Below are 24,756 nucleotides of genomic sequence, written 5' to 3'. Positions count from 1 at the left end.
TAAACAAAATTTTAATCTTTGTGGTTCTGAGTAAGCACTGTGTGCTTGCTCAGTGCGTTGTTGTGTGTGCGTTGTGTGTGTTTGTAACAAGAGGAGACTGCTCACTGTCACTCCAGGGCTCTCATAACGTGACGTGTTTATTATGAAAAAGCCTCAGTTTACATATCTTTGTTGAAGAGATGCTGGATAAGTTAGATTGAGCTGGTGTTGTGGATTTCTGCTTTGGAGGCCTGTGTTTCTTTGCTTTCATCCTCTCCAGAGTGTTCCTCTCACCCAGGTCCCAAAGGTGATTTGTTGGGGAATTGACTTTGGCCAGCTCTTTGCTGAATGCATTTCTTTGTCTGTACATGTAGCGGCAACACTGTGGGTTTGTAAGAAATGCAAAAATGTGGATTAAGTGAAGTTTTCTACCATTCCTTCAAAAAGCCCTGGAGACCAGCTTTGTTTTTCTCAGTTTGGCCATGTGTGAGAAGGGAGGAGGGATGCAACCCTAGAAACAAGGTATTTGCCCTCAAAACATGAGAGCGCTTGCCAGGATACTAGCAGGTGCTTTTGAAGGAATCTTATTCTTGGAAAAGAAAATAAACTTCGAAAACCGAGGTGTAAATGGATCTGAGCTGATCAGGAGCAGGTGTTGCAGGTCAGCCTTTAGTTACACTTTGCACAGTTCCACTGAATTTCTGTAATTCGTGGGCATCCTACAGATGGATGCAGGCAGGGCTCCTAGTCTGCAAAAGCAGCAGTCTGGGAGTAAACACATCTCATTTCTAAAGTCAGGAAAACTGTTACTGCCTCAGAGTAATTATCCTACGAGTCTGAAAAGAACTCACCAAACTCACCCTGGAGTGTGCAATAGCATGGTAAGTTATTAAGCAGTTTTTTTAGATGAAGGTTATGCTGTCTGTTGGCAGCATTTTTTGTTGCTGTTTCATTATCACTCCCTTACTGGTAGTTTAGCTGGTAGAGGAATGTGTCTACTGCTGTGACACATGACTCATCAGCTGGGACACCAAGCAGGCACTTGCAGGTATCTCATGGACAATCTGTAACAACCTGGGCTGAACCAAGCTGAGTTGGGATTGGCTTTACCAATTGGGTTTTGAGGGGGTTTTCTCTTATTTTTAATCTAGAGGCCTCTTCTTGTGCTGTGTACAACTCTGTCCCATAATTTGGGACAGATTATCATAATTTGAGACAAATTATCAGCAAAGACTATATTTTCAAAGCCTGAATTTATTTTAGGAAGCAAAGTTGTACTATTCTAAATAACATTAATTATTGCATCATTAACATCTGGAGGGAGACTACAAGAGCATGTAGAGACAGGACAAGAGGAAATGGCTTTAAAGTGAAAATAGAGTAGGTTTAGATTACATATATGGAAGAAATTCTTTACTGTCAGGGTAGTGAGGCAATGGAATAGGTTGCCTAGAGAAGTCATAAATGTCCCATCCTTGGAAGTGTTCAAAGCCAAGTGGGCTGGAGCTCTGAGTAATCTGTTGTAGAAGAAATTTTCCCTCCCACAGCAGAAGGATCAGATCTAGATGATCTTTACAGTCTGTTTAAACCCATCAACCTTCTATGATTCTGTGATCTAAACTTGATGATAGGAGAGAAGCACAATTTTATAGCTTTAAATCTCTCATTACCATTTATTCTTCTGTTTAGCATATTGCTTCCCATTTTTTTCTCCAATTTTGAAGTTCAAATCCTGGATCCCCTGTTAATTTGAAAGTCAGTAATTTCTGAGAGCTGCAAGCTTTTAAAATGCCAACAGTTGATTATGAGACAATGTTCTTTTACACAAATAATTTGTTTATGGTGAATATGCTGGAAACAGCCATTCTTGGGGGAATTATTTGTCTACTGCAGCATTTGCTACCAACTGGATGCAAGTCCTCTTGATTACACAACAAAGTGATTATATTTTTAGCTTTTCCCAGAGATAAACATTCCTCTGCTTTGCATATTATTCTCCACTTAGAGTCACACACATCTATCAGAACTACACTTCAGAGTTATGTAGGTCCCCATGGTTTTTATCTATGTGAACTAGAGATTTTGAAAATATTTCTCTTCCATAAATTTATTACAACAACTTGTATTGAAGTTTTGTGATAATGTAAACTGATACAGATTTTATTCCAAATTCTCACATTTTTGAAGGTGGCATAGCAGGACAGCTACAATTGTCTGGAGCAGCTGACTGGATTTCTGCATTTTGAAGTTGGGAGCCATTAAGCAGTTGTTCCATATAAATTTCTATATAAATTGCAAAGATATATTTGCATCAACACAAATTGAGTGCTTATCATTCAAAGATAGAGTAGGATCTGTTTGTCCCATCTCAGTGTTATTCTAAGTGACTGGTTCTGGCCTTGTGTGTATAGCTTGAGAGCCACTATGAAGCAGTGTGCATCCTCTCTGCATTTATTTAAACTCTCTACATTTATTTAAACTTGGTATTAAATGAAAAGTAAAGAACAATGGATTTAAAAAGCGGAACACAGTAATGTAGACGTTGTCTAGTCAGGTGGAAAAATGTTTCACCTGACAAAATTTTGACCTTGGAGCATGTTAGAGTAACTCAAAGAAAAGGCACATTATAGTTGTAAGACTGTTTCACTGAAACAAGTCATTATCTGGATAAATTGGGAAGGTTTTTTTGTATTCACCAGGATGGGGTTCCTGGGTTAATTCTGTCAAACTTACCAGGAGATGAGAGAACGATGATGGCAGGATTTTTAGTATGATTTGAAATTAAGCAAACTTGCTATCTTTTTGTTGTCTTATTTAAACCTTTATATTGAAGTATGTTGAAGATGCTTATTTATAAGCATCTTCAACAATAGTAAGTAAAATTATTATTTTTGTTCTAACTACATTTGGTTTGCACATCTCAGAGCAATGCATTGAACAGCATGGATCCTTATAGGTGTGATAATCCTGAAAATGGGGACTGATGAAATGCAGTGTGTCTGGTCCATTGATAATCCAGCCTTGAAAATCCAGCAGGGCACAGGATGCCGCTCCTCAGAGTGGTATGGAATAGGATGGGAGATGATTACTCATGGTTTGGAGGAGGTAAACAAGGGATTCTTCTGACCAGTGAGTTTATCTACATTAGCATTTTTGTTCAAGTAAAGCTTGCTTTTGAAATGCCTCTCCTCCTTACTCTGTTTTAACAACCACACAAGGTATATGATCCCAGTTACACTCAGGACAATCTAAAGCCAAAAAATATGTTCTGGCAGTACACCTAAAGCACCAAAGGCAACCCCTACTGAGCATTCAGCTTTGGGGATTAAATTAAATATTGGCAAAAAAATAAGAGCAACTTCCCAGGCCTGTTGGGTTTTCAACAATATTAGTTTTGCTCCACAGAACTCCTCTTTCTGGGCTGCACTCCTTGCTAATGTAAATATAAACTAGCTCAGCTGGAGGAGCTCCCTGGCATACCATAAAGAATTGGGAGAGCATCTGACTGAAGGATTTAAGCAGAGCTTGTACTTAAGCATGCGTGGAATTCATTTTGGGATACATATTTACTGAACATGGAAAAAGTGCATCTTCCAATCCATCTCTATGTAATTCCCCACAAGGCTGCACTGTGAAACCTTTTTCTCAGAGCTGATGTGCTAGTATCATCAGTGGTACTGAAGGCTAAATTAAGATGCTTTGACTTCCTAAATTAATAGTGAGTTACTTTTTTACTTTTCCTCCCCCTCAGTCTTTGTATTTTTAGCTTCGTTCAAAAATATGGGGATAAAATGAATTCCTGCCAAGTGGCAGGGGACAAAGTCAGTAGGGGGGAAATTAGTTCCAGCTTTCCACAAATACATTGTAAGGAAGAATTATTTGCTTAATAAAACTATAATTATTACTTCACTTGCAGTGCTCTTTGACTTTAAGCATCTATTTTGAGTATGTCAGGAATGCAAGATCAGGTCTCCAAATGTGTGTAGAGGAGTTTATAGGCCAAAGAAAACTGGAGCTTAACATCACAGGGAAGCTACACTACTATAATCCAAGGTGTAAAGTGTCACACAGAAACTACTATGAAATGGCTACAGATTTTAGTTAATATATCCCTCTTCCACAATGCCTCTAGTCTTATACAATAGGTAAAGTTTCTTATTACATTCTAAAGGAGGTTTTTCAAAACCATAAAAGGTTATTTCAAGTTCTGTGGAACTGTTCCTTCCAAGACCATGTGGATGCGATTACTTTCTGAGCTCCAAGGTTGCTTATTCGTACACTGACAAATCAAGCTCTGCTGCAGGTCTTTGCTCTTAAAATGAGAATTGCATGACTGACAAGATCTCACAGGATAAAAAAATAGTTTTCCCCTTTGCCAAAGTGTTGTTGTTACGTTGACCTCAGTTTTCCACGTAATTTTCTGGTTTGGCAAAAATAAATTATCTGGTGAGAGGGAAGCAGTAGCTGTAATCTATCTCAGGTTTAGTTGGACTTTTGTAGTGTGTATTGGAAACAAACTGGTGAAATACGGAGTAAACAAAATCATTATAAGATAAGGTGGGCACTGAAGGGGAATATCACTCTGAGTATTTGTCAGCTGTGATGATGTTTCAGGAGGAACCTTTTAGAAATCACAGAATATCCTGATTTGGAAGGGACCATTGAGCCCAGCTCTTGAGTGAATGGCCCATAGAGGGATTAAACCCACAACCTTGGTGTTACCAGCACCATGTTCTGACCAACTGAGCTGGTCTCCTCTACAATGGCTTACAATATTTGTGAGCAGGCTGCCAGACTTTCCATTTCTCTCAGGAACCATCTTTTTCAATTGAATTCATTTCTCAACATCTAGAGAAATGGGTTAAAATTTATGGTCCCGGAGCTGCAAGGTATTTGAAAAACTGAAAACTAACACACTCTGAGAAGATTGCTTAGTGCTCAAAATAGTCTTGAAAAAGTAGATTAAGGAGAGAGAAAACATAGCATTCTCCAAGGAGGCAGTTGTAGGGAAGATGAATGGATTCTATAAACACAGGTGAGGAAAATAAATCTCTAGGTTCTGTATGCCACATGGGAATCCCAGCAATATCTTGAGTCACATAGGGAAAATACATCAGCCTTTTGGGACTGTTGAAATCAGGAAGGTTGAAAATGTGGTTTCCATGAAATGTGGGTGCAAAGGACTCCACTTTCACCACTGCTGGTGAGGTTGGGTGGTGTGCGGTGCTTAGTTCAGCGCATTGTGCTTTAAGAGAAAAACACACAGGTAGGAGAAAATGTAAAGGAAAAGACAGGGGAAACTGGGAATAATATAACATGACTAATAAAAAGAAAGGCAAATGAATGTAAGAAATCCTTTCAGGGGAGTGAAGACCTCTCATTCTTCGCAAGCACAAGGATAGGGGCAAGAAACAGCGTCTTGTATGAACCAAATAAGAAGAAAAATACAGTGACAACACTGGAACAGGCACCTCAGTGAGCTGAGAAATAGCTGCCCCTAGCAGTTAAAAACAGGACAGACATGCACATCAGTGATGGTTTAGGTGTACTTAGTGTTCTTGGAGAGAGATGAGAGAGCTCATCCAACTCATTCTGTATGTTCTTCATTGTAAAAGGCTGCAAAATCATGTAGCTATCTCCACTGGGCAACGCTTTCCTTCTGGCATTCTTGACCGCTGCAGCCCCACACAGCCCCAAGTTTGCATGTGAGCTTTGTTCCAGCTGCCTCTTTGCTATCTCAGACTCTCCAGTTCCTCCCAGCCTCCTGGGAGTGGGAGGAATCAAGGTCATTAGGGTAACTTATCCTGAGAAAAATGCCTGAGGATGTTTGTGATGTGTAAGATGCTCTTTATTTTTTGTAGGTAGCACTTTTTCTGGAACTTTGTCCATACCCAAGGCCTTGGAAAGAAAATGGCTGGATTGTAGCCTGCTGTCCTAGCCTAGCTAACTCCTTTTCCTATTCTCATCTAAGGGCACACAGCCATATTTGAAATCTGTCTGTCAAATTCACAAGTCTCTTCTTGAATCAGCCCACATTGTATCCCCTGTAGAAACCTCTGTTCCCCTTTGCATTGTTGGTTGTAGCTGTTACAACCATTAAGTTCCTATTTTCCCCAGTCTCTGTAAAAGGAGTGCTTACTTGGCATGCCTGAGGCTGATGGTATTGTGGTAAAAATGTGAAGTCTATACCCACATTGCACTTAATAAACTATGTAATATCTACACAACATTTATTGAAGAGATGCTGAGTCAGGGAGGTTTTGGCACACTGTGTAAATGCTTCTTGCACACATTGCTCTGCAGCTAATGTTTACAAAAATGACAATTGCTTTTTATTTTTCGTTGTACTGACTTTTTCAGAGCTTGAGCACAGTTTTGTTTATTTCTTGCCTTAGTTTTGCTAAAAATGTCAATGGTGACAGGAGATCAACATGGCGGATCCTTTTCAGATGTCAGATAAAAATCTGAAGTTTGATTGATATTTTCAAAATTTTCATTTTAATTTTGTTAGCTTGAAGAACTCAGTATAGCATTCATTTCACAAAAGACTCATTCACAATACCATAGTGGAAGGTGTGAATGAATGGAGTCATGCCTTAAGCATGGAAAATGGTTCAATCTTAAAAAGTTCATGCTGGGATCTGGACATCAAGTGTCCCGTGTTAGTGTGCATTGGTGGAGTAATGGAAATACAACGTTGTTTTCTCTTTCTGGATCTGAAATAATATTATTGTCGATGCCAGAAGGAATGGAGGTTAGATCTTGGCATAAATCTTGTATATTTAAAGGTTCTTTGTTGCCATATGTATCTATTAATTGGGAAACAAAATGGGGAGAAAAATCCTTTGAAGTCAACCAGATTCCTAGTGGAATAAGAAAACTGACTCTAGTGCATTTTCTCCCTCTGTGTCAGCTTTTATGGTTCTGTTTCTGGCACGCATCTTCTGAGATTTCTTTAAAGATTGTTAAGAAATTTTGTCCTACTTCAACAAACAATTTCAGAGCTTGATCAAAGCCTTAATAAAAGGTATCTTGCACAGAAGATTAGAGGCAAAGGGGCAAAAGAGGTTGTAGGGAGGGAAGTGCAGGGCTGCTTTCTAGTTTGCTTTTACTTTCTAAGATCACCAAAATTAAAGTCACGTTTCAGGCTTGTAAACAATTGAGTTTACAAGATAAATGCTTGTATAGATGTATTATAAAGATGTGTATTGAGAACTGTAATCAGCAACTTCATTTGTACTTGTCGGATTGTGTTTATTAATGTTACACGGTCATTAAGTTGCTCTTTCTCAGACTGCCCTGGCCTGTTGGCTAGCACTCAGTAAATGGTGAAGAACAAAATTCTAAGGAAACTCCTAAAGGCTGAGATAGTGCTACAGGAAGCCCCTCCCAACAACATTAGAAAAGTCTGGAAAATGTACAGTAGGCCAAGTGTTTTGCTGAAGTTTTGAATGCTAGCAAAAAGCTTTCCAAGTTTTTTCTGGCAATAAGGCTCCTGGACTCACCTGCTATTTTTTTTATTTTTTGTTTCCCCTTAGGGGTGTACAGTGAACAGTAAGCAGGAATACCTCTGTGTGGAGTTCAGCTGAGATACTGTCTGAGAGCATATTGCATTATGAGCTCAGCAGAGCAGTAATCTGCTCACAACTCACTTTTTTAAACACAGTGACACCACTACGGTCTTTTTCCATAATACTTTGTGGTGGGGAGGCAGGCTGCATGTATATGTGTCTCTCTGGAAGTCCATGCCCTGAGGATGGAGGGAGCAAGTTTTACATGATGCATCTTCAGGATTGAAGGGAACAGAAATACAGGATGCACATCTGGAACTGCTATACTAATGAGAGAATTAAGAGAGCACAAAGCATGGAGCATACACATAAAACAGAAGGTCAGGCCTTTTTTAGCTCAAAGTCTAAGTTAAAAAACATATATTAGTAATTCATTACACACCCAGAATGTCTAAGGTATTGATTATTCACAGTGCCCAGGAGTGATGAAGGAATGCCACTTCTGATCCAAAAGCAGTGGAGATTAGCCGTATTAGCTTGGACCATTGCTCACAGGGGAAGGGGGGAGAATCATGGAGTATGAAAAGCTTTTTTATGCTTAAGTAGAAATGGAAACTAATGAAGACTGTAGAACTAATGAAGACTCTACAGAAATTTTAAGGTGTTTTTAGCGATAACTGACTAAAAATATATGTTCCAAATATGCTGTGTCTTACAGAAGGCAGTCATTCCCACAGGACTAAAAATTGTTTAAATCAGATGTTAATAATTTGAACTTTTTGCTTTTGATTTTAATTCTATTTTGTGGAATAGAAACAAGATTTTCTTCTGTGTTTTTTTAATTATATCGTTTTGTTTTCCTTTTCATTCTGGTTTGTGTAAAACAAAACAACCAACAATCAACCAAGGAAAAGGCCCAAAGCAATTGAAAAAGTAAAACAAAAGGAATTGACACTATGATATACATGTAATAGTAGAAGGTACATCCAGCACTTGGAAAAAAAGTGTATATTCTTTTATATTAGAAACATTCTTGTATTAAAATCTCAAAAAAGGAGCAAAAAGTAAAGGCTTTTCCACATATTCTGCACATGTTTAGCTTCAGGCACTGTCACTGGTTTTGGTGATAATGTGAGGGAGGTCAAACATGTGGAAAGTCCTTGCAAAAAATTAATCTCAGGGACTGTTGCCTAAGAGCCTGTGGAGTCAGTGCTTGTCTGCAGGAGCCTGGCTGCTGCTGGTTGGTTTTTTCTCTCCAGCTGTAAATCTCATTTTTAAAATACCAGCATATACCAGATGCTTACCAAATAACACTCTTCGATGCAATTATTTGCAAAATCTGCCAGGGGATTTGCAAAATCTGCCTAATGGAGGTCACAAAGGGAGCAGTCTGCAAAACCCACTCAGCATGAAGATACTGCTCTTGCTCATAAATACACAAATCCCTGTGTTAGTACCACATAGCCATAGCACGGACTCAGAAACCTTGGTGAAAATATTCCTTCCTTTCATTTGATGAAACAGTGAATTTCTAAGTAAAAAAAGATGCAGAAGAGAAAGAGGGAAGGAGCTGAGTAGTATAGGTTTTTTCTCCACGGTGTGAGAAGATGATTTTGATGTCTCTGCAACTCAATTAGGTGATCTTGATCAAGCCATTGGACTTTGTGTCTTGGGTTTTTCAGCTAAACATTTGTGCCTCTTTTGCTTGCAGGCACACTGTGAAAATACAGGCCTGTGGTTGCTGTTGTTTTAGGTGGTGAGATCAGAGCAGGCCTGGGCTGGGCTAAGTAAAAGCTTGACAGGGAAGTTTATGTGTAACAATCAAATTCACCAAAAATCTACTTAATTAAAAAACCCTGCCCAAATCCAGGGCAGGGTTGTTGAATGCATTTCTGGCTGTATCTTGCTTAGCCCATATGTGTGCTGTCACAGTCACACAGCTGCAGAGTCAGTGTTACTTAAGGGGGGCTGCCTTTGTACACTTCCCTGAGAGCCCTGAACATTGATGTGACAGCAAGGAGATGTGATGTGGAGAAAAGCTTGGTCCTCTAAAAACATTGTCTGTCTGTGAAATTTGTTATTCTGCTGGTCACTAAATTGTGGTTACTGTATTCATTTCTGGGTGGTGCTTTCCTTTATAAAAAAATTCTGTGGAGATCAGTACTGAGGTGGAGGGAATGTGCTCAGCAGCAGCATGGATCTCTCATATACTGGTTGTATCTTGTGTAGCATACTGCTAAAATATCCTCAGAGTCTCTAAATGTATTGCCCATGGCATTTGCTTGACTATCAAAGTTGTATCTTAGTTGTCTTCCAGTCTTTTACTTGGTTTGCTTGGAGAAACTGGGAGCAGGAGTGGAAATTACTTGTAGGCAGTGTCAGCACACAGGGAAAACAGTTGAAATAACCTTACAGCAAAGGTAACCTTAGTAGCAAAAAAAATCTCCATTTTTGTGCCTGATTCTGGTAACTAAAATGAACTAAAGAAGGTAAAAAAGTAGCAAATTGTTTTGGGGAGTTGAGTTGACTGCTTCCAAATAGTTGAGTTGGAATAGTTGGGAGTTGAGTTGACTGTGACAAATACTGTGTGCACATGAAGAACTAGTCACTGGCTCTTGGATGAACTTCTGAGTTTCAGTTTTCTTGACTGAGAAATTAACTTCTCTGATGACACATTGAAAATAAGTGTATGGAGTTGAGCTTTTCTCGTCTGCGCAGATCTGGTGAAGGAAGCAGCATTTGCCTTGTGAGGTCTTTTTTGGCCTCCTGCTGAATGGCTGAAGGAGCTGAGAGATGAAGGACCACAGCATTCTCTGCCCCTAAGAGCTCCCAGCTGTGTCAAGGTTATGGACAGTTACTTTCTGCCAAAAAAAAAAGCCTGTGACTCAAACATAATAATTAAATTCGGTGTTTAATTAAGAGTATAAAGAATAAAAATTCTTGGATTTTAAAAAATCCTTCCACTGCTGTCTCCTCTTCAGGACTCAGAACTGCATCATCTCCTTTGTGCACATGGCTTTTGAAATACATTTTCTCACTCTGACTGGTAGAAGTGACTGCTTAACCCCCAACAAACCCCAAAGTCCATTGTACTCCATTAGCAAATGGGCTAGCAGGGTGCTGTGCTGTGCAGAGAGCTCTGTGTTTGTCCAGTGATCATTGAAATTGTGTGTTCTATCTTCCAGATTCCGACCTGAGCATGCGAACGCTCAGCACACCCAGTCCAGCATTAATATTTCCACCGAATTCCCCTGGGTTCCAAAATGGCAGAGGTTCGTCGACGTCTTCATCCTCAGTCACTGGGGAAACTGTTGCCATGGTCCATTCGCCACCTCCCACCCGTCTCACCCATCCTCTCATCCGGCTGGCATCCAAGCACCAGAAGGAGCAGGCCAACATAGACCGGCTGCCCGACCACTCCATGATCCAGATCTTCTCCTTCCTGCCCACCAACCAGCTGTGCCGCTGTGCCCGCGTGTGCCGCCGCTGGTACAACCTGGCCTGGGACCCGCGGCTTTGGAGGACAATTCGCCTGACTGGCGAGACAATCAACGTAGACAGGGCTCTCAAAGTGCTGACCCGGAGGCTTTGTCAGGATACTCCCAACGTATGTCTCATGTTGGAGACGGTAATTGTTAGTGGCTGCAGGCGGCTCACAGACAGAGGACTCTACACCATTGCCCAGTGCTGTCCAGAACTGCGGAGGCTGGAGGTGTCTGGCTGTTACAACATCTCCAATGAGGCAGTCTTTGATGTCGTGTCACTGTGCCCAAACCTGGAACACCTGGATGTGTCAGGTAAGAGGGACTGTTCCAATACTGGTGCTTTTGATGTTTGTCAAACTCCGTAACTGCACGCTTGTCCTTTCTGTGTTGTCTTTCGAAGTAGGAATGCCTATCTCCTAACAGAGCACCTGTGAGACAGGCACCACTAAAATCTCAGTGCCCCCAATGCCAGCAGCACCTCTGGAGTGGCCAGGCCTCTTCCAAAGGAAGCGAGCTAGCAGAGATGGCCTGTTCAAATGGCACGAGGAGTTATTACAGATTTTTGCACAAAGCACCCACAGAAGGGCCCACACTGCAGTCAGTGCTACGTCATGTGGTGAAGCCTAGTTACTTCAGCAAAATTTATCTTTTTCACACACATGTATTTGTAGATTATATATGCATTATATATATATATTATATTCATGATATTATATTCATTACTTATATATAATCTACATATACACATATGTATATGTAGATTACATATAGGTAATGAATACATCTGTAATCTGCTAAGTGACTTGAGGAGGAGGTCAGAATAAGTGCTAGGCTTTTTTTCTGGGTATTAATATCTGTTGTCATCCCTAGCTAAAACTCAAGGTCCCCTTGTTTCCATTGCTATTTTAACAAGATATAGCCAGCTTGAACTTTTTTTCTCTTTTCTTCCCTATTTTTTTTTTTTAAGCTGCCATTGCAGCTGTTTAGTTCAGCAGAAATGTTTTAGACAATTTTCTTAAGCCAGCTCTGGGAAAACAAGATATTTTTTCTCAAGGTCAACTGCACAGAATTTCCTCTCTGCAAATAGGCTGGCACTTAATGGAAAGGATGCAGCTAAGCAGAGCACTGAAGTAAATTTGCTGCTCAACATTTACTTTGTGATCTCATCTGTTATCAGTCTAATGCCATCATCAATCAGCCGAACCAGATTTGCCATAGCAGAGGTACCAATGGCAACAAGAAAGATGAAGACGGGATTAAACAACAGGGCACAGAAAGTGATGCTATCAAGTCATTGGTACCAGATGCTTTTTCCAAGGCTACCTATCTGGTATACACTTATATGCATTCTTTTCTCTGCCTTTTTATTTTTTTTTTAAGCTGATTTATCCAACTCTCTCACCTCATTCCTAGGATGGCAGAATGTCATGGAAGGCATCAAAACAAATATCAATAAATCAGAATTATGCCCTTTTTGTGATTGCTTTCTGAAACCACCAGGTAATAAGGAGTCTATGGAACTCCACAGGACTCTATTCAAAGTGACCTTGTATATGAAATACTTGTTGCTGGTACACACTGACGTTAGTTCTGGATTGCTAATCACACATTCAGGTTGAAGCATCTCCAGTGCCTGGAAAAAAATGTATGTACCTCTGTGATTTAGACCTAGAGCTTTGAAGCTCACAGCCTGAGTGTACCTGGGGACTTGTAGGTGGTTGAAAATGCTTTGGTCCACAGCTCTTATTTATGGATGTGCTGTTGAACAAAGGTGACTTTTTCAAAGGCAGGGGAAAGGAAAAGATGATACCTTGAAATAGGTTCTTTTGGAGTCTATCTTCATTTGTGGTTTTCCCAACCCTCTTACTCTCAGACCCAGAAGGTAGTGTCTGTCCCTAAGAGCTCATCAGTTTGGTATAAAGTGTGCAGGGGTTGAATAAAATTCTATCTTCCTTCAATTTTGTCTCATCAATGAGATAGGAAAGTAATTTTAATTTCTTTTTTTTTCCTAAGTTGTTCTTTCTATTTAGAGCATGTGAAGGGAAAATACTGCTTTTGAACATGCTCAGAAGTCAGGGTGTTTGCGTTCAGATACAGCTTTTGCTGCATGTACCATAGGAATCGAGGATAATCAGTCTCCAGGCTCTTGTTTTGAGTCCACTTTTTTCATTCTGATGTGGGTCATTTTGGAGGATGTTTTGGAAAGAGGATTTTCCTGTTTTTCTCTCTGTAGTTACGAGGACAAGGCTTGCACCTACATGCTCAAGGAATTCTCAGGACTGAAGTGTTTCACTGGTTTGGTTCCATACTGAGCAAGAGGACATGGGGTGTGTGTTGGGGTGTGATGCTAGTTGCTAGTTAATTAAATCCCAGTTCACAGTTGTACATCTAGCTGGATCCTTTTCCCCTTTGGATGGCTACTTGGCAACAAAAGCTTACCAAAATCTTTAATGTCAAAACCAGATGTTTGTATTAGCTTTAGGAGCTTTCCACTATGTAAGTTCTGTCACTGTCAGCATCCGCTTTCTGGGCAGGTCTGAGATATTGCTAGAAGCTGGTTAAGCTTGACTGCAAGTTATTATCTAACACTCTAGCCAATATGTTTTTCAGTGTGTTTGGACGTTTCTCTTCCCTTTTAGAAAACAGTTATACTTTATGGAAAATCCTGTCACAAGAGCTTAATTTTTACACTTTGTATTATTTAGGACAGAAAAATTGTTGCGGACCCAGGAATGTGTCATTTTGCCTAAAAACCAGTCAGTTCTGTATCAGCATGGACTCATTTTTCTGGTGAAACTGTTTTGAATATCCTTCCCATGAAATGTTTTACAGTGTAGCCAAAGTAGCTCAACATGGCAGTGCTGAGCTTGACAAAACCATGATTGCACAACTGATGTATGTGACTCCAGCCCTGCTGAGAGACTTCTGACCCGTGCACTTCCTAATTACAATCATTAAAACTTCTTGGACTCTCAGCAGACAGAATGTTCTCCTTGGCCTTGTGGATGCATCATTCTCATTAAGCTGGATTTAAATTAGAGTTCTGGTCAGAATATAAAATATCCAGACTGACTTCTTAATCCAGAAACCTCCTCAGCCAAATCCAACAGCAGCAGCTACATCAGGTGCAGCAGAATTCTGCCTAGGTGCCAGCTTCTTCTGTGAAACTCCTTTCATGCTTTTTGTATCACCTACTTCAAAGAATGTACTAGAGGTGATTTTTTTACACCATTAGTATTGTTCTGCTTCCCTTTAAAAAAATCATTTGTGTTACTGAGTGTGTATATAGTACTTACCTCGAGGCAAAAGTACTTCCAGAGATTGCTCCAAAGCATAGATGGATCTGAAACAGTCTGAAGAGAAAATAGCATTCAGTTTTAAGATGTTTGTTGAGCAGAGTGTTTTACTTCCAGGTCTTTCTTCTGCATGATCTGTGGGCAATTTGCCCATTTAATTGTATGTGGCCTAAGGTAAAATTTGCATCTGTTCAACTAAATTTGAAATCCAAATTAAAGATCCAGCATAAATTTAAATTATGAATGTAGAAGTGTAGTTGCAGGTGGCAAAGTGTTTCAAGTCCATATCCCACACTTCTTACGGCATTTGTGTGAGTCCACACGGTTATCTCAAGTGATATTTTTGCTTTTAAGAACTGAAGCATATTCATACCTTCCACTAAGCCTCTGAATGACAACCTCTAATAGCAAGTGGTATAGCTTTGGGTCATGTAAGCTTTTGAGGCAGTCTCCATACATCATCATGCTCTTTAATTCCACACTACAGTATTTTGTAGAGTTTCTGATACATGGAGCTCTAAGGTCATCGCTGTTTATACTTCATACTGCTTTATCACTTCATACTACTTGGCCAGTGTTCCAGCAATACAGACAAGGTCTTTTTATTTCTACCTGGGGCACCTCTTTGAGTATAACCTGCAGAAATTCTCTGAGTAGCCATTTATGGCTAAAACTGTTGCGCCTTAATCACTAGTGGGCAGACTCTCATTTCTTGCAGCTGTTTCTCGCTATGCTAATGCAAAGTGCCCAGCTGAACTTGGCACCATTTAAGAATTTCCCTAAGGAGCCTAAGACTGCCAGTTTGCAGTGCAGCAGAAACCACACTTTCCAAAAAAAGCTTTCATCCTCCACTGTGCAATGAGTGGAGGTTAAAGATGGGGAAAGTCTGTGTGTATTTTTCCCTTTAATCTAGTTCTTTGTCTTTCCTTGCAAGGTCTGTTTTTTCCCCTCCAGTCTAGTTACCTCCATTCATGGCCAGACTTTCTCATTGGACACAATCCTTTTCTTTGTCTGTCCGTGTCCTCACATGCCCTTATCAGTCTGCTGGCTCCTACCAATTTTCTCCATTCTCCTTAGGTTATCCAAATCTCCACCCTTCTGCAAGCACACAGTTGGGCCATAGTTTTGCATCCTTCCCGCATTGCAGGCTTGGGGCTGGATTCACATCTGTTCTCCAAATGCTTGGGGCAGGGGAGGAGGGGAAAGGGAGTGGGGTTGTGTTTGCTATAATGAGTTTGAATTGTGAAAGAGCCTCTGATGTTGGTTTTCAAATTCAGCCAGTCAGCAATGAAACTGATCAAAAAACTGCATTGGTTGTCATGTAGTATCCTTTTCTCTAACTGTCACTGGGTTTATATTGCAGTAACAGATCACAGGCTGTCCCCAGATAGACCCAGGACCACCATTTTACATGTGGGACATGGACAAAATCAATCAGTTGCTTTCCAGGGATCACAGTCTCAAAGTAACCTCACTGACTGCAGTGGAGTTTGTTGTTTCCTCTGGAGTGGGGACTCAGCACAGCAAATCAGAGCAGTCAGTCAGAGTGATTCCACTCCTGCAACATGAGGATACCTTCATTATATCTGGCACACCATTCCACACCCACCTTTCTGGTCCTGCTGTGTGCTTTGTTTTTACTGCTTGCTTAAACTCACTGTGTTTTTCCACTTAGGCTGCTCCAAAGTAACGTGCATCAGTTTGACTCGCGAAGCCTCCATCAAGCTGTCTCCCTTGCACGGGAAGCAAATCTCCATCCGCTACTTGGACATGACAGACTGCTTCGTCCTGGAGGACGAAGGACTGCACACCATTGCCGCCCACTGCACTCAGCTGACACACCTGTACCTGCGCCGCTGCGTCCGCATCACCGACGAGGGTCTGCGCTACCTGATGATTTACTGCACATCCATCAAGGAACTGAGCGTGAGCGACTGCCGCTTCGTCAGCGACTTCGGCATGCGGGAGATCGCCAAGCTGGAGTCGCGTCTCCGATACCTGAGCATCGCTCACTGCGGCCGCATCACGGACGTGGGCATCCGATACATAGCCAAATACTGCAGCAAGCTGCGCTACCTCAACGCGCGGGGCTGCGAGGGCATCACGGACCACGGCGTGGAGTACCTCGCCAAAAATTGCACAAAACTCAAATCGCTAGACATCGGCAAGTGCCCCCTGGTCTCAGACACCGGCCTGGAGTTTCTAGCCCTCAACTGCTTCAACCTAAAGCGCCTGAGCCTGAAATCCTGCGAGAGCATCACTGGGCAGGGCCTGCAGATTGTAGCTGCCAACTGTTTTGACCTGCAGATGTTGAATGTGCAGGACTGCGAAGTCTCTGTGGATGCTCTGCGATTTGTTAAACGACATTGCAAGCGCTGTATTATAGAGCACACCAACCCTGCTTTCTTCTGAAGGGACACCCCACACCTGTCATTGCAATGCAGTATTAAAAACACTGATGTATAAACACACGCTCCCATATTCAGTAATGCTGTCTTTTTTGTCACTCACGGGAGTCAGTTTTTCTTGTACCTAATGGGTGAGGGGTTTTCTAGAAGACTATTTTATTTGCTTTTTGTATGATCACTTTTTAAGGTGCCGTGGGTCTCTGTGGAGAGGCCACTTTAATGCAAAAGCAATGAGTGCTCTGCGTCCCTGGTGGGGTGTCATTTCCATAAGAGCCATGATCTTGTCCCAGGCTACAATAGCTGCCTCCAAAGGAAATAGCACATAATCCCTCCTTTGGAAATGCTACTAAGCTGTGTCAAATACATCTGAGTTCTAGCTGTGCTCATGAGCCTGACTATGCAATATTGTGTCTGTGTTCCCCAACTTTTTCCAGTATGGTTGATAGTCATCCATTGTAATCCCTCAGGAAATACTGGGTAATGTTCTTAAATATACTCATTTGAAGCACAGTAAGACCTGCTGGCCATTGCTGAGCACTTCTGCAGAGTGAATCTGTAGACTGTGCCCATGCATGGCTTCTCTTGGGAAGCCCACCTCCAGGTCACTTGTGCGTCATCACTACTTGCCTTCATTTCTAAATTTGTCCTCTCCAATGTGTGTAGTACCATCCTCTGGTAGTAGATAGGGTGTTCCCGTCCTGCTCAACGGCGTCAATAGGGACTTTTGGCTCTGACAAGCAGTGATGTATTGAGCTGAGTGAAGGAGAACAAATGAGATATTGGTGGCCTGGCAAAAGGAAAAGGCAGCAAACCAGCCTGAGAAGCTGCTGTAATTCTGCAACAAGCTGAGATAGTACTGTAAGACAGTAGAGAGGCTCTGAGACATTGTGGAGCAGCTTGCATGGGGCAGTCCCAATTGCTGTGCTGTGTGGCTGTCACCAGGAAGTCTGGCTTTGTCCCTTTGCTGTACCTTTTCAGCAGCTGTGGCACCACTACAGTGGATGTTCCCTGAGCAAACCAGGGACATGCGTTTAGGTCAGGTTAGCATGTGCCTTAATACCCTTGGAAACCTGACTCTTTTCTGTGGCCTTCCAGTTCAAAGGATAGATGGCTGATCTCAAGACTTCAAAGACATTAGCCTGATTTTAGATAGCACCCCTGGGGACAGAGGGGCTTGGAGTGTTATTCACATTAGATTTAGATTTTTTGAGACTTTGGCTCTGTGTGTTCCCTTAGACTGGAGATACAGCTGCGTTCAACAAAGAATTAAACAGCAGAGTTGCCCTGTGACACTGGGAGCTCCTGGTACTCTCATGGTCACTCTTGCTCTTGCATGAGCTGGAGTGTTTTGGAAGTCCCCCTTCTTGTTGGCTCCTTCCCCAAAGTGCGTGGTTGATTCATGGTTACTTTCTTCACAGTTTTCTGGCAGCTGTTCCTCTGCATTTTCACATGTAATGCTCAGATCTGAAAGCCAGACACGTGAGGGGTGATGATATTTTCAGGCAGGCCCCCTGTGCCTGACTGACAGGTGAATTCATATGTTCAGTTCAAACACTGTAAGTGTCTCATAAGAAGGGAAGCGCTGTGTCTGGTTTTCATAAGCAGTAGTTCCATCATCTCCAGACAACACTAATGAAATCAGTGGTATGAAGTGAAAGTCAATATGCCCAAGAAAAACACATAACTGCTGAGGAAATACTTATAACAATGCTCTTTCAATTAAAAAAAAAAAAAAAAAAAAGGGGGCAATGGTTTGGACAGGTCCCTGGAGAGGGAACTTGTCCTACTGCTGCAAAAATTCCTGTAACTTATATATGTTCCTCCAATTTTGGATTTTTTAATATACAGGATGGCATCAGCTCTGAATTATAAATTAAGTTATACTAAGGCAAATTCATGGGAAATGAATTTGTCATTGCTACTGTTACTGGTCAGTGACTAATATGAATATAACCTTGGACAGTTAATTTCATTCTGGCTTTCCTTTCCATATTTTAAAATAAGGGATTCTTCTCTGGCAAGTAATACAGTATATTTTATCTGAGCCAGCTATAGTCTCTGTTTATCCTTTATCTAAAAATGGCCTCAAGGAATTTAAATGTTGAGCCCTGAGGATGTTGGGATTTTGAGCCATTTGCACTCATGAAATACAAGGCCTCACTAGTAACATTTAATTGTTTATTAAAAAAATAAAGCTACTTTTCTGGCTATGTTGAATTGAGTGAGTAGTGCTACATGGTTTTTAAAGTTTCTAATGTTTAAATTTGGCCTGTACTGTACAAATCTCACTATAAAGCCTTAATTTGCTACCAAGAAATAAAGCAATATATTGGTAACTGATGAGCATGCAGCGTCATTTGCACTAAGTGATTAACTGCTAGTGAAAAAGAAAATATTAAATACTTATAAAACTCAAAAAGTAAGTGAGTGATTGAGCATATCAACCTATCAGGTAGGTAAATTATCATTAAAAGAGGGGAAAAAGTTATTATGGATTATGACCTCACCTATCTCTCTCTTTAAAATTTTATTTTCCTCATGTGGTTCTTCTTGACCCTGAAACATAATCAGAAACTGGAAGTATAAGTAAAAGAAAAAACAACATTTAAAAAAAATGTATAAAAATTTCAGGAGGGCCTCTGCAGTGGTTTAAAGGCGTGTTAACATATTTGATGAGAAAAGTTAAATGGAATGACTGAAAGGGTAGAGCACTTACTGAAGCAGTGTTGCCTTTTGAATGCTGTAGAAACCCTTCTCTAGGGCACACTGGTGGAAGGTTAATAAAGGTAATTTTTCTAAGCCAAATGTTTTTAAGTACATAGTCTTAAGTGATCTGAGTTGGTACTCTGAGACAGCTACTTATTTCAAGAAAATTTGAACTTAACTTATTGATGCAGCTTGCCTGAGTTGACTTTTAACCTTTTTCCTATGTCTACTTCCAAGATGACAGAACCAGAAAATACTGGGGAAAAACTGCACTGGGAAAATCTGAAGTAGTGCATGTGGACCTGTGTTTGCAGGAAAGGTTGCAATATGTGACTGATGTGTCTTCTAGTTTAGGGTTAGCAAAGACTATAAATTTCCTGAATGAAAACATAGTTGATTCTTGAACCATAAAATTCAGGCTCAGACACTGAGGCTTCTTCTGCTCTGCAATAGCATATGGTGATCTCATCAAAGAAAGGCAGCAATGAATCACATCAGTCAGGCTGGCATGTTGTTTATGTCTTTGGAATCATTTGTGTCCTCTAGAGAGGGGTCTCTTAGAAAAGGCACATCTAAACTACCATGCACTGTGATTATAGCCAAAACTCTGTGTCTAGGTATTCATCCTTCCCTTGGCTTTTGTAAAAAGTAGAACTGTATTTTTCATATTAGCGGCATGAAACTGATGAGAAGTGCAACACTTTTGCCTCTTTGAGCTGTGCTCATGTGGCTTCCTGCAGAATGCAAAACAGCTTCTGTTGGATGTCTTGAACTCAGGACCATGGTCCAGACGGAAACCTTCAGTAGTGGTTTATGTGGTTTCTCAAAACTTCTAGACTTTGAACTGAAAAATTAAAAAGCTAGTAAAATATCTAATTTTAGCACTAGGCTTGAAGCAGGTCCAAACTCTTATTAAAAAGAAACACAGTGATTATTTGGACTGTAGGCTGGCTGCCCCTCAGCTGCCAGTGTTAGTTTAGAGGGGAAAAGTTCTCTGGCAGAGTTGGTGCATGGCTCCTTTTCTCCCAGGGTTCCCCAGGAAAGTAACCTACCCTCAGTTTTTTGTAATTTTGTCAGTTTAGCTATTCATGCTGAAACTTCCATGCTGGGCTTTGAAAATGTTAGTTGAAATGGTTCATCTGGTTCTGTAAATAAAGCTGGAGGAAATGTCATTTTGCTCATGTTAAACTCCAGGTGACCTTTCCTTTGAAAATGGTCCATTGCTCTTCATCTCCTCTAAGGCCTTCAGAGTGAAAGCATGAGCCTTGCCAGGAGGTCACCTTTGGGACAAGGATGTGTCTTCCTGATCTCCCAGTAAGTTTCACCTAAATTTAGCTGCATTACATGTCTTTGAACATCTCCAACTCTGTAACCAGGGAGAAAAGGGACATGCTCAGATCTTTTGGAGCTTGTAGCCTGGCAAGGCCAAGACTTGGCAAAGCTAAGAGGCATTTATCGCTCTGGCAGTGTGAAGGAGGAAATGACCTGAATTTTATGGAAGCTGCCTAGAAAGTCAGGACAAGGTTGAAAGATGGGGTTTTGAGAACTGAGACAAGAAGGATGAAGGAGATTTCCTGGGCAAGGGGTACTGGGACTGGGATGATGAGAGATTCAATGATTTTCAGCAAAGAAACTGAGACTAGGGTTAAGAGAGGTGGGTTTGTACGACTGGTTGAGCAGGGAGAATTGGGCCAGGGGAAGTAAATAGTGAAGAATGAAGTTTGGAGTAGGAAGAGAAAAATGAAGAAAATTAATTGAACTTCATTTAAATACAGTACACTCCCTTGGCACAGGCTCTGAAAAAAGTTTACAGACTGTTTTGGTGAGGATGCCTCAAGTTTGAAACCAAAAATAAAGTAGTAATTTTGCATCTCCTGCATCCAATATTTACCTTTATATATATATATATATATATATATATGTATATGTATATGTATATGTATATATATGTATATGTATGTATATGTATATGTATATATGTATATATGAACAAGGAAGGCAGGTTTGTAAGGTCTGTTCTTCTTTGCAGCTGCATTTCAGCAACACCAGCTGCTCAGCTTTGCTAAGGTGCAGCCACCAGTGTAGACCCAGGTTCATGCAATTTATGCAGACTGTTAAAGGGCATAATAATCATGGGTTCAAGTTACTGCTTGACAGCAGTAGACATTAGAATTCAAACTTAGCCTAACAAAAAGACATTTGACTGAACAGGATTACTGCATGCTAATAAACAGATTAAGTCCATTTTCTCTGTGAAATAGCTGAGGGATGTTTATTTTCATGCACCCTGCTGCACAGATTCAGAGCAGGTTTTTTGTCCGTCTTTGTCTTCTGTGAAAACTGGATAGAAACATCAGAACATTATTCCCTTGTCCTCTGGATGATCACAGGGGCACAATTGAGATTTAAACTAGTCAATAGAAATCTTTTCCAAGTAGGGTCACTCATAATATTTTAAAAATATTATGAGTGCAACAATCCAGTTTGCCATAGATATGTCATATTCAGCCAATATAAAAGTTACTAAACAGGCATTGGAGGAAGAACCAGAGGAACCAGAAGAAGGTATCTTTTAAAACAAATAACCCTCCCAGGCTTTTATAAATTTCTCTGGTACTTCTAATGCAGAACAGAAATCTTAGCCATTCCTTCTAGCACTAAAGCTACTGTGTTCTTTGGGTTAGAATAGATTTGTTTTCCTTTGTTTTTTAAAGAAACATTGTATGCTATAGGCTCAAGCTCACACGAATGGTAGAAATGGAAAAAGTCATCTTGCAAAGTGAGAAAGAATGCTGAGAGGGGTCTGTGCCAAAAGGAATGAATATTTTTAACAGTTTCATGTTTCATTGTCTATCTTTGATAGCCCTTAAAATAGGGTTTTTAAAAACAAGTAAATGGCCATTCTTGAGATCTTTTGTTACTTCTTCAATATACTCCATTCACACAGTTGCCTCAGCAGACAGACATCAGAGCTTTGGAAAAATTTAATTTCTAGATATGAAAAATAAGTGTAGTTAATGTATCATTTATAATTTAATTTAATTTAAGCATTGATGGGGCTCACCTCCAGATTGGGGTGACCCCGGGAGGTGGTAAAGTCTCTCCTCCAACCCTTGCCTTCAAAGAAAGACTCAGTAGTCTTCAATTGTCCGGTCTCAAGGTAGTTTATTGTATGTTATCTAAAAGATTTTCTTCCTGAACTGCTGCGGTCCATTCAGCAGGTCAGACAAAGGCACACACACACACACTGACACTGTCTCTCTGACTGCCCAGGGGGCTGGTGCCATCTTTTATATCACACATTACATATTAAATGTTTATAGTTTTTCCCCAATGCCTATTACCTACATTGAACAGTGGCTTTCTACTCTAAACCAATCTGTGAATGCCAACATCACCATGAACATGGAGGACAGGAAGGAGAAAGAAGGAGGACAGGGCACGCCCAAATCCCTCCATCTTAGAACTTCTGACCCTCATGTACAAAACTCAGACCCCTCTGTACAAGGCCTAAAACCCCCCTGTACAGCACTCAAAGATACTTCCTTTCACTTTGTGACTACTTCTACTATAATATCTAAACTTTTGTGATTTCTTGTTCTTCCTACAAGGTTGGTAAATTGTTCCATGGATCAGATTCAAAACCACAGGGGTTTCTGGCTGCATGCCAGGGTCTCAGATGCTTCTGACCTGGGCCCGGAACATCCAAGAGTGTCTGAGGGACACTTTGGGTTCTGACAAAGCATTATCAAGTTTTTTCACATTTTAATCACTTGTCCTATAAAGGATATATCCCAAGCCTTTATCAGGACAACTGAAAAAATATTTCTAAATATTTAGAACTAATTCTATTTTTCTGACACCCCAATTTTGCCCAGGTTGTCTGTTCCTGGTTTGTTGTATGCTGTGAAAATACTTTCAAGAACAGGGCTTATTTCTGGACTTGAATTACATTCTATTTGATTGCTCTAGAGTCATGGATCTCATGTGGTGTCACAACTGTTGATGGGTCTTTTGTAGCATGACACTGCAGAGTGATTACCTGCATTTCAGCATGGAAATAGAATGGACTAACATCTGATGTCTGTGACATAGCAGTTGTCAGAGCCTGCATTTTCATGGGTGGTGGCTGCTGTGGGTCTTAAAATACACACCCATAGCAGTGTCACTAGTTTTGTATGATTTATTCCTTAACTACGTGAAGCATCTTCTGTTTTATTTGGCATCAATGACAGGACCAAACTTTAACTACGACACCTGCTTTGGGCAAGGTCATAGAGTCATGACCTTTCCTCCATGCTGTCCTTTCCTTTTTTTTTTCTGCCCTCATATAGTTGCTTAAGTTCCTGTGACAGTCTGAGGTATTCCACCTCCACAGTCCTGGACAATTCAAATGATGGATGTCTCAGTATTAATAGGATGAGTAAGGCCATTTACTTGGCAGGCAATCCAGGTGATTAACTGAGGGGATTGACTACAAGTTACTCAGTGGCCAGATCTTACTGATGTTTCTCAGTGGAGGTGGGAAGTCCATGCACAAATGTCAATAAATATGATGTTTTCTGATGCTTTTTCTTAAGGGGATATGTGAATCATCTGGGGGAAAGTGGTCTGCATAATCAAGCCATTAAAATCCTCTTTGTTAAAGTAGTGTAGTAGTGTAGAAATTCAGGTATACATCTACCATGATGTATATGGTCAGGTCATACCTCGGTGACGCTGCTGGGGCAGCACCACTGGGGTTTTTTTCTCTCTGGCATTGTATTCCTGTACCTGAACAGCAGATAAATTACCCAAATTTTCTGCATCTGTGCCCCAAATGACTGTGAACTTTTGGTGTTTTGCTTTTTAATCTCCAACAGCCTCCTGTCCTCCCTCTCTCTCTCAGCAGCTGGCATGCTGGGGATCCATCCTGATGGCCACTTCTTAGTGGAAACTGGCCAAGAGCATCATCTCTGGTGCTGCCACCTCCCCAGCTGGGCTGACAGGTTCTCTCGGTGCTGAAACCTGGATCCCTGCTGTTGTTCCCTCCAAAATGTGTTTGCTTCTCCCTTTTCCATTCCTTGAGATTTGCTCACCACCAATAGCTCTCCCTTCACACAGGCAGGAGAGCAGTGGTGCCAGTGTGGTGGGACTTCCTGCATTTTCCAGAGAACCAGAAGGAAAGGAGAGTTCAAGCAAGCAAGTGCCTGGCAATTGGCAGTAATCACAGAGCCATGCAGGATCACTTGATCTCTCAGGATGGAGAAGAATATCGCAGAAATATATCTGCTAGAAAGGGGTCAGGAGCTCCTTCTAGAAATGTGCATTTTGCAGAAGGGGCTTTCCTGGCATCCAACTTGGATAGATTTTTCTCCAAAGAGTTTACACA

The 24,756-nt window shown here is 40.9% G+C and overlaps 1 protein-coding gene across 1 annotated transcript in view; it reads left to right on the top strand.

Annotated features, from left to right (window-relative positions):
- The window catches only part of FBXL7 (F-box and leucine rich repeat protein 7), a 172,649-nt gene extending 153,644 nt beyond the window's left edge, over positions 1-19,005 (top strand). Inside the window, exons 3-4 of the mRNA XM_053998221.1 lie at positions 10,676-11,287; positions 15,947-19,005. Coding sequence (XP_053854196.1) covers positions 10,676-11,287; positions 15,947-16,683 — 1,349 coding nt within the window. The 3' untranslated portion in view covers positions 16,684-19,005. The remainder of the gene's footprint in view (positions 1-10,675; positions 11,288-15,946) is intronic.
- Positions 19,006-24,756: the final 5,751 nt, after the last annotated feature.

This window comes from Vidua macroura, chromosome 1, assembly GCF_024509145.1.
Source record: "Vidua macroura isolate BioBank_ID:100142 chromosome 1, ASM2450914v1, whole genome shotgun sequence".
Lineage (NCBI taxonomy): Eukaryota > Metazoa > Chordata > Aves > Passeriformes > Viduidae > Vidua > Vidua macroura.
This window is presented reverse-complemented; position numbering and strand designations above follow the sequence as displayed.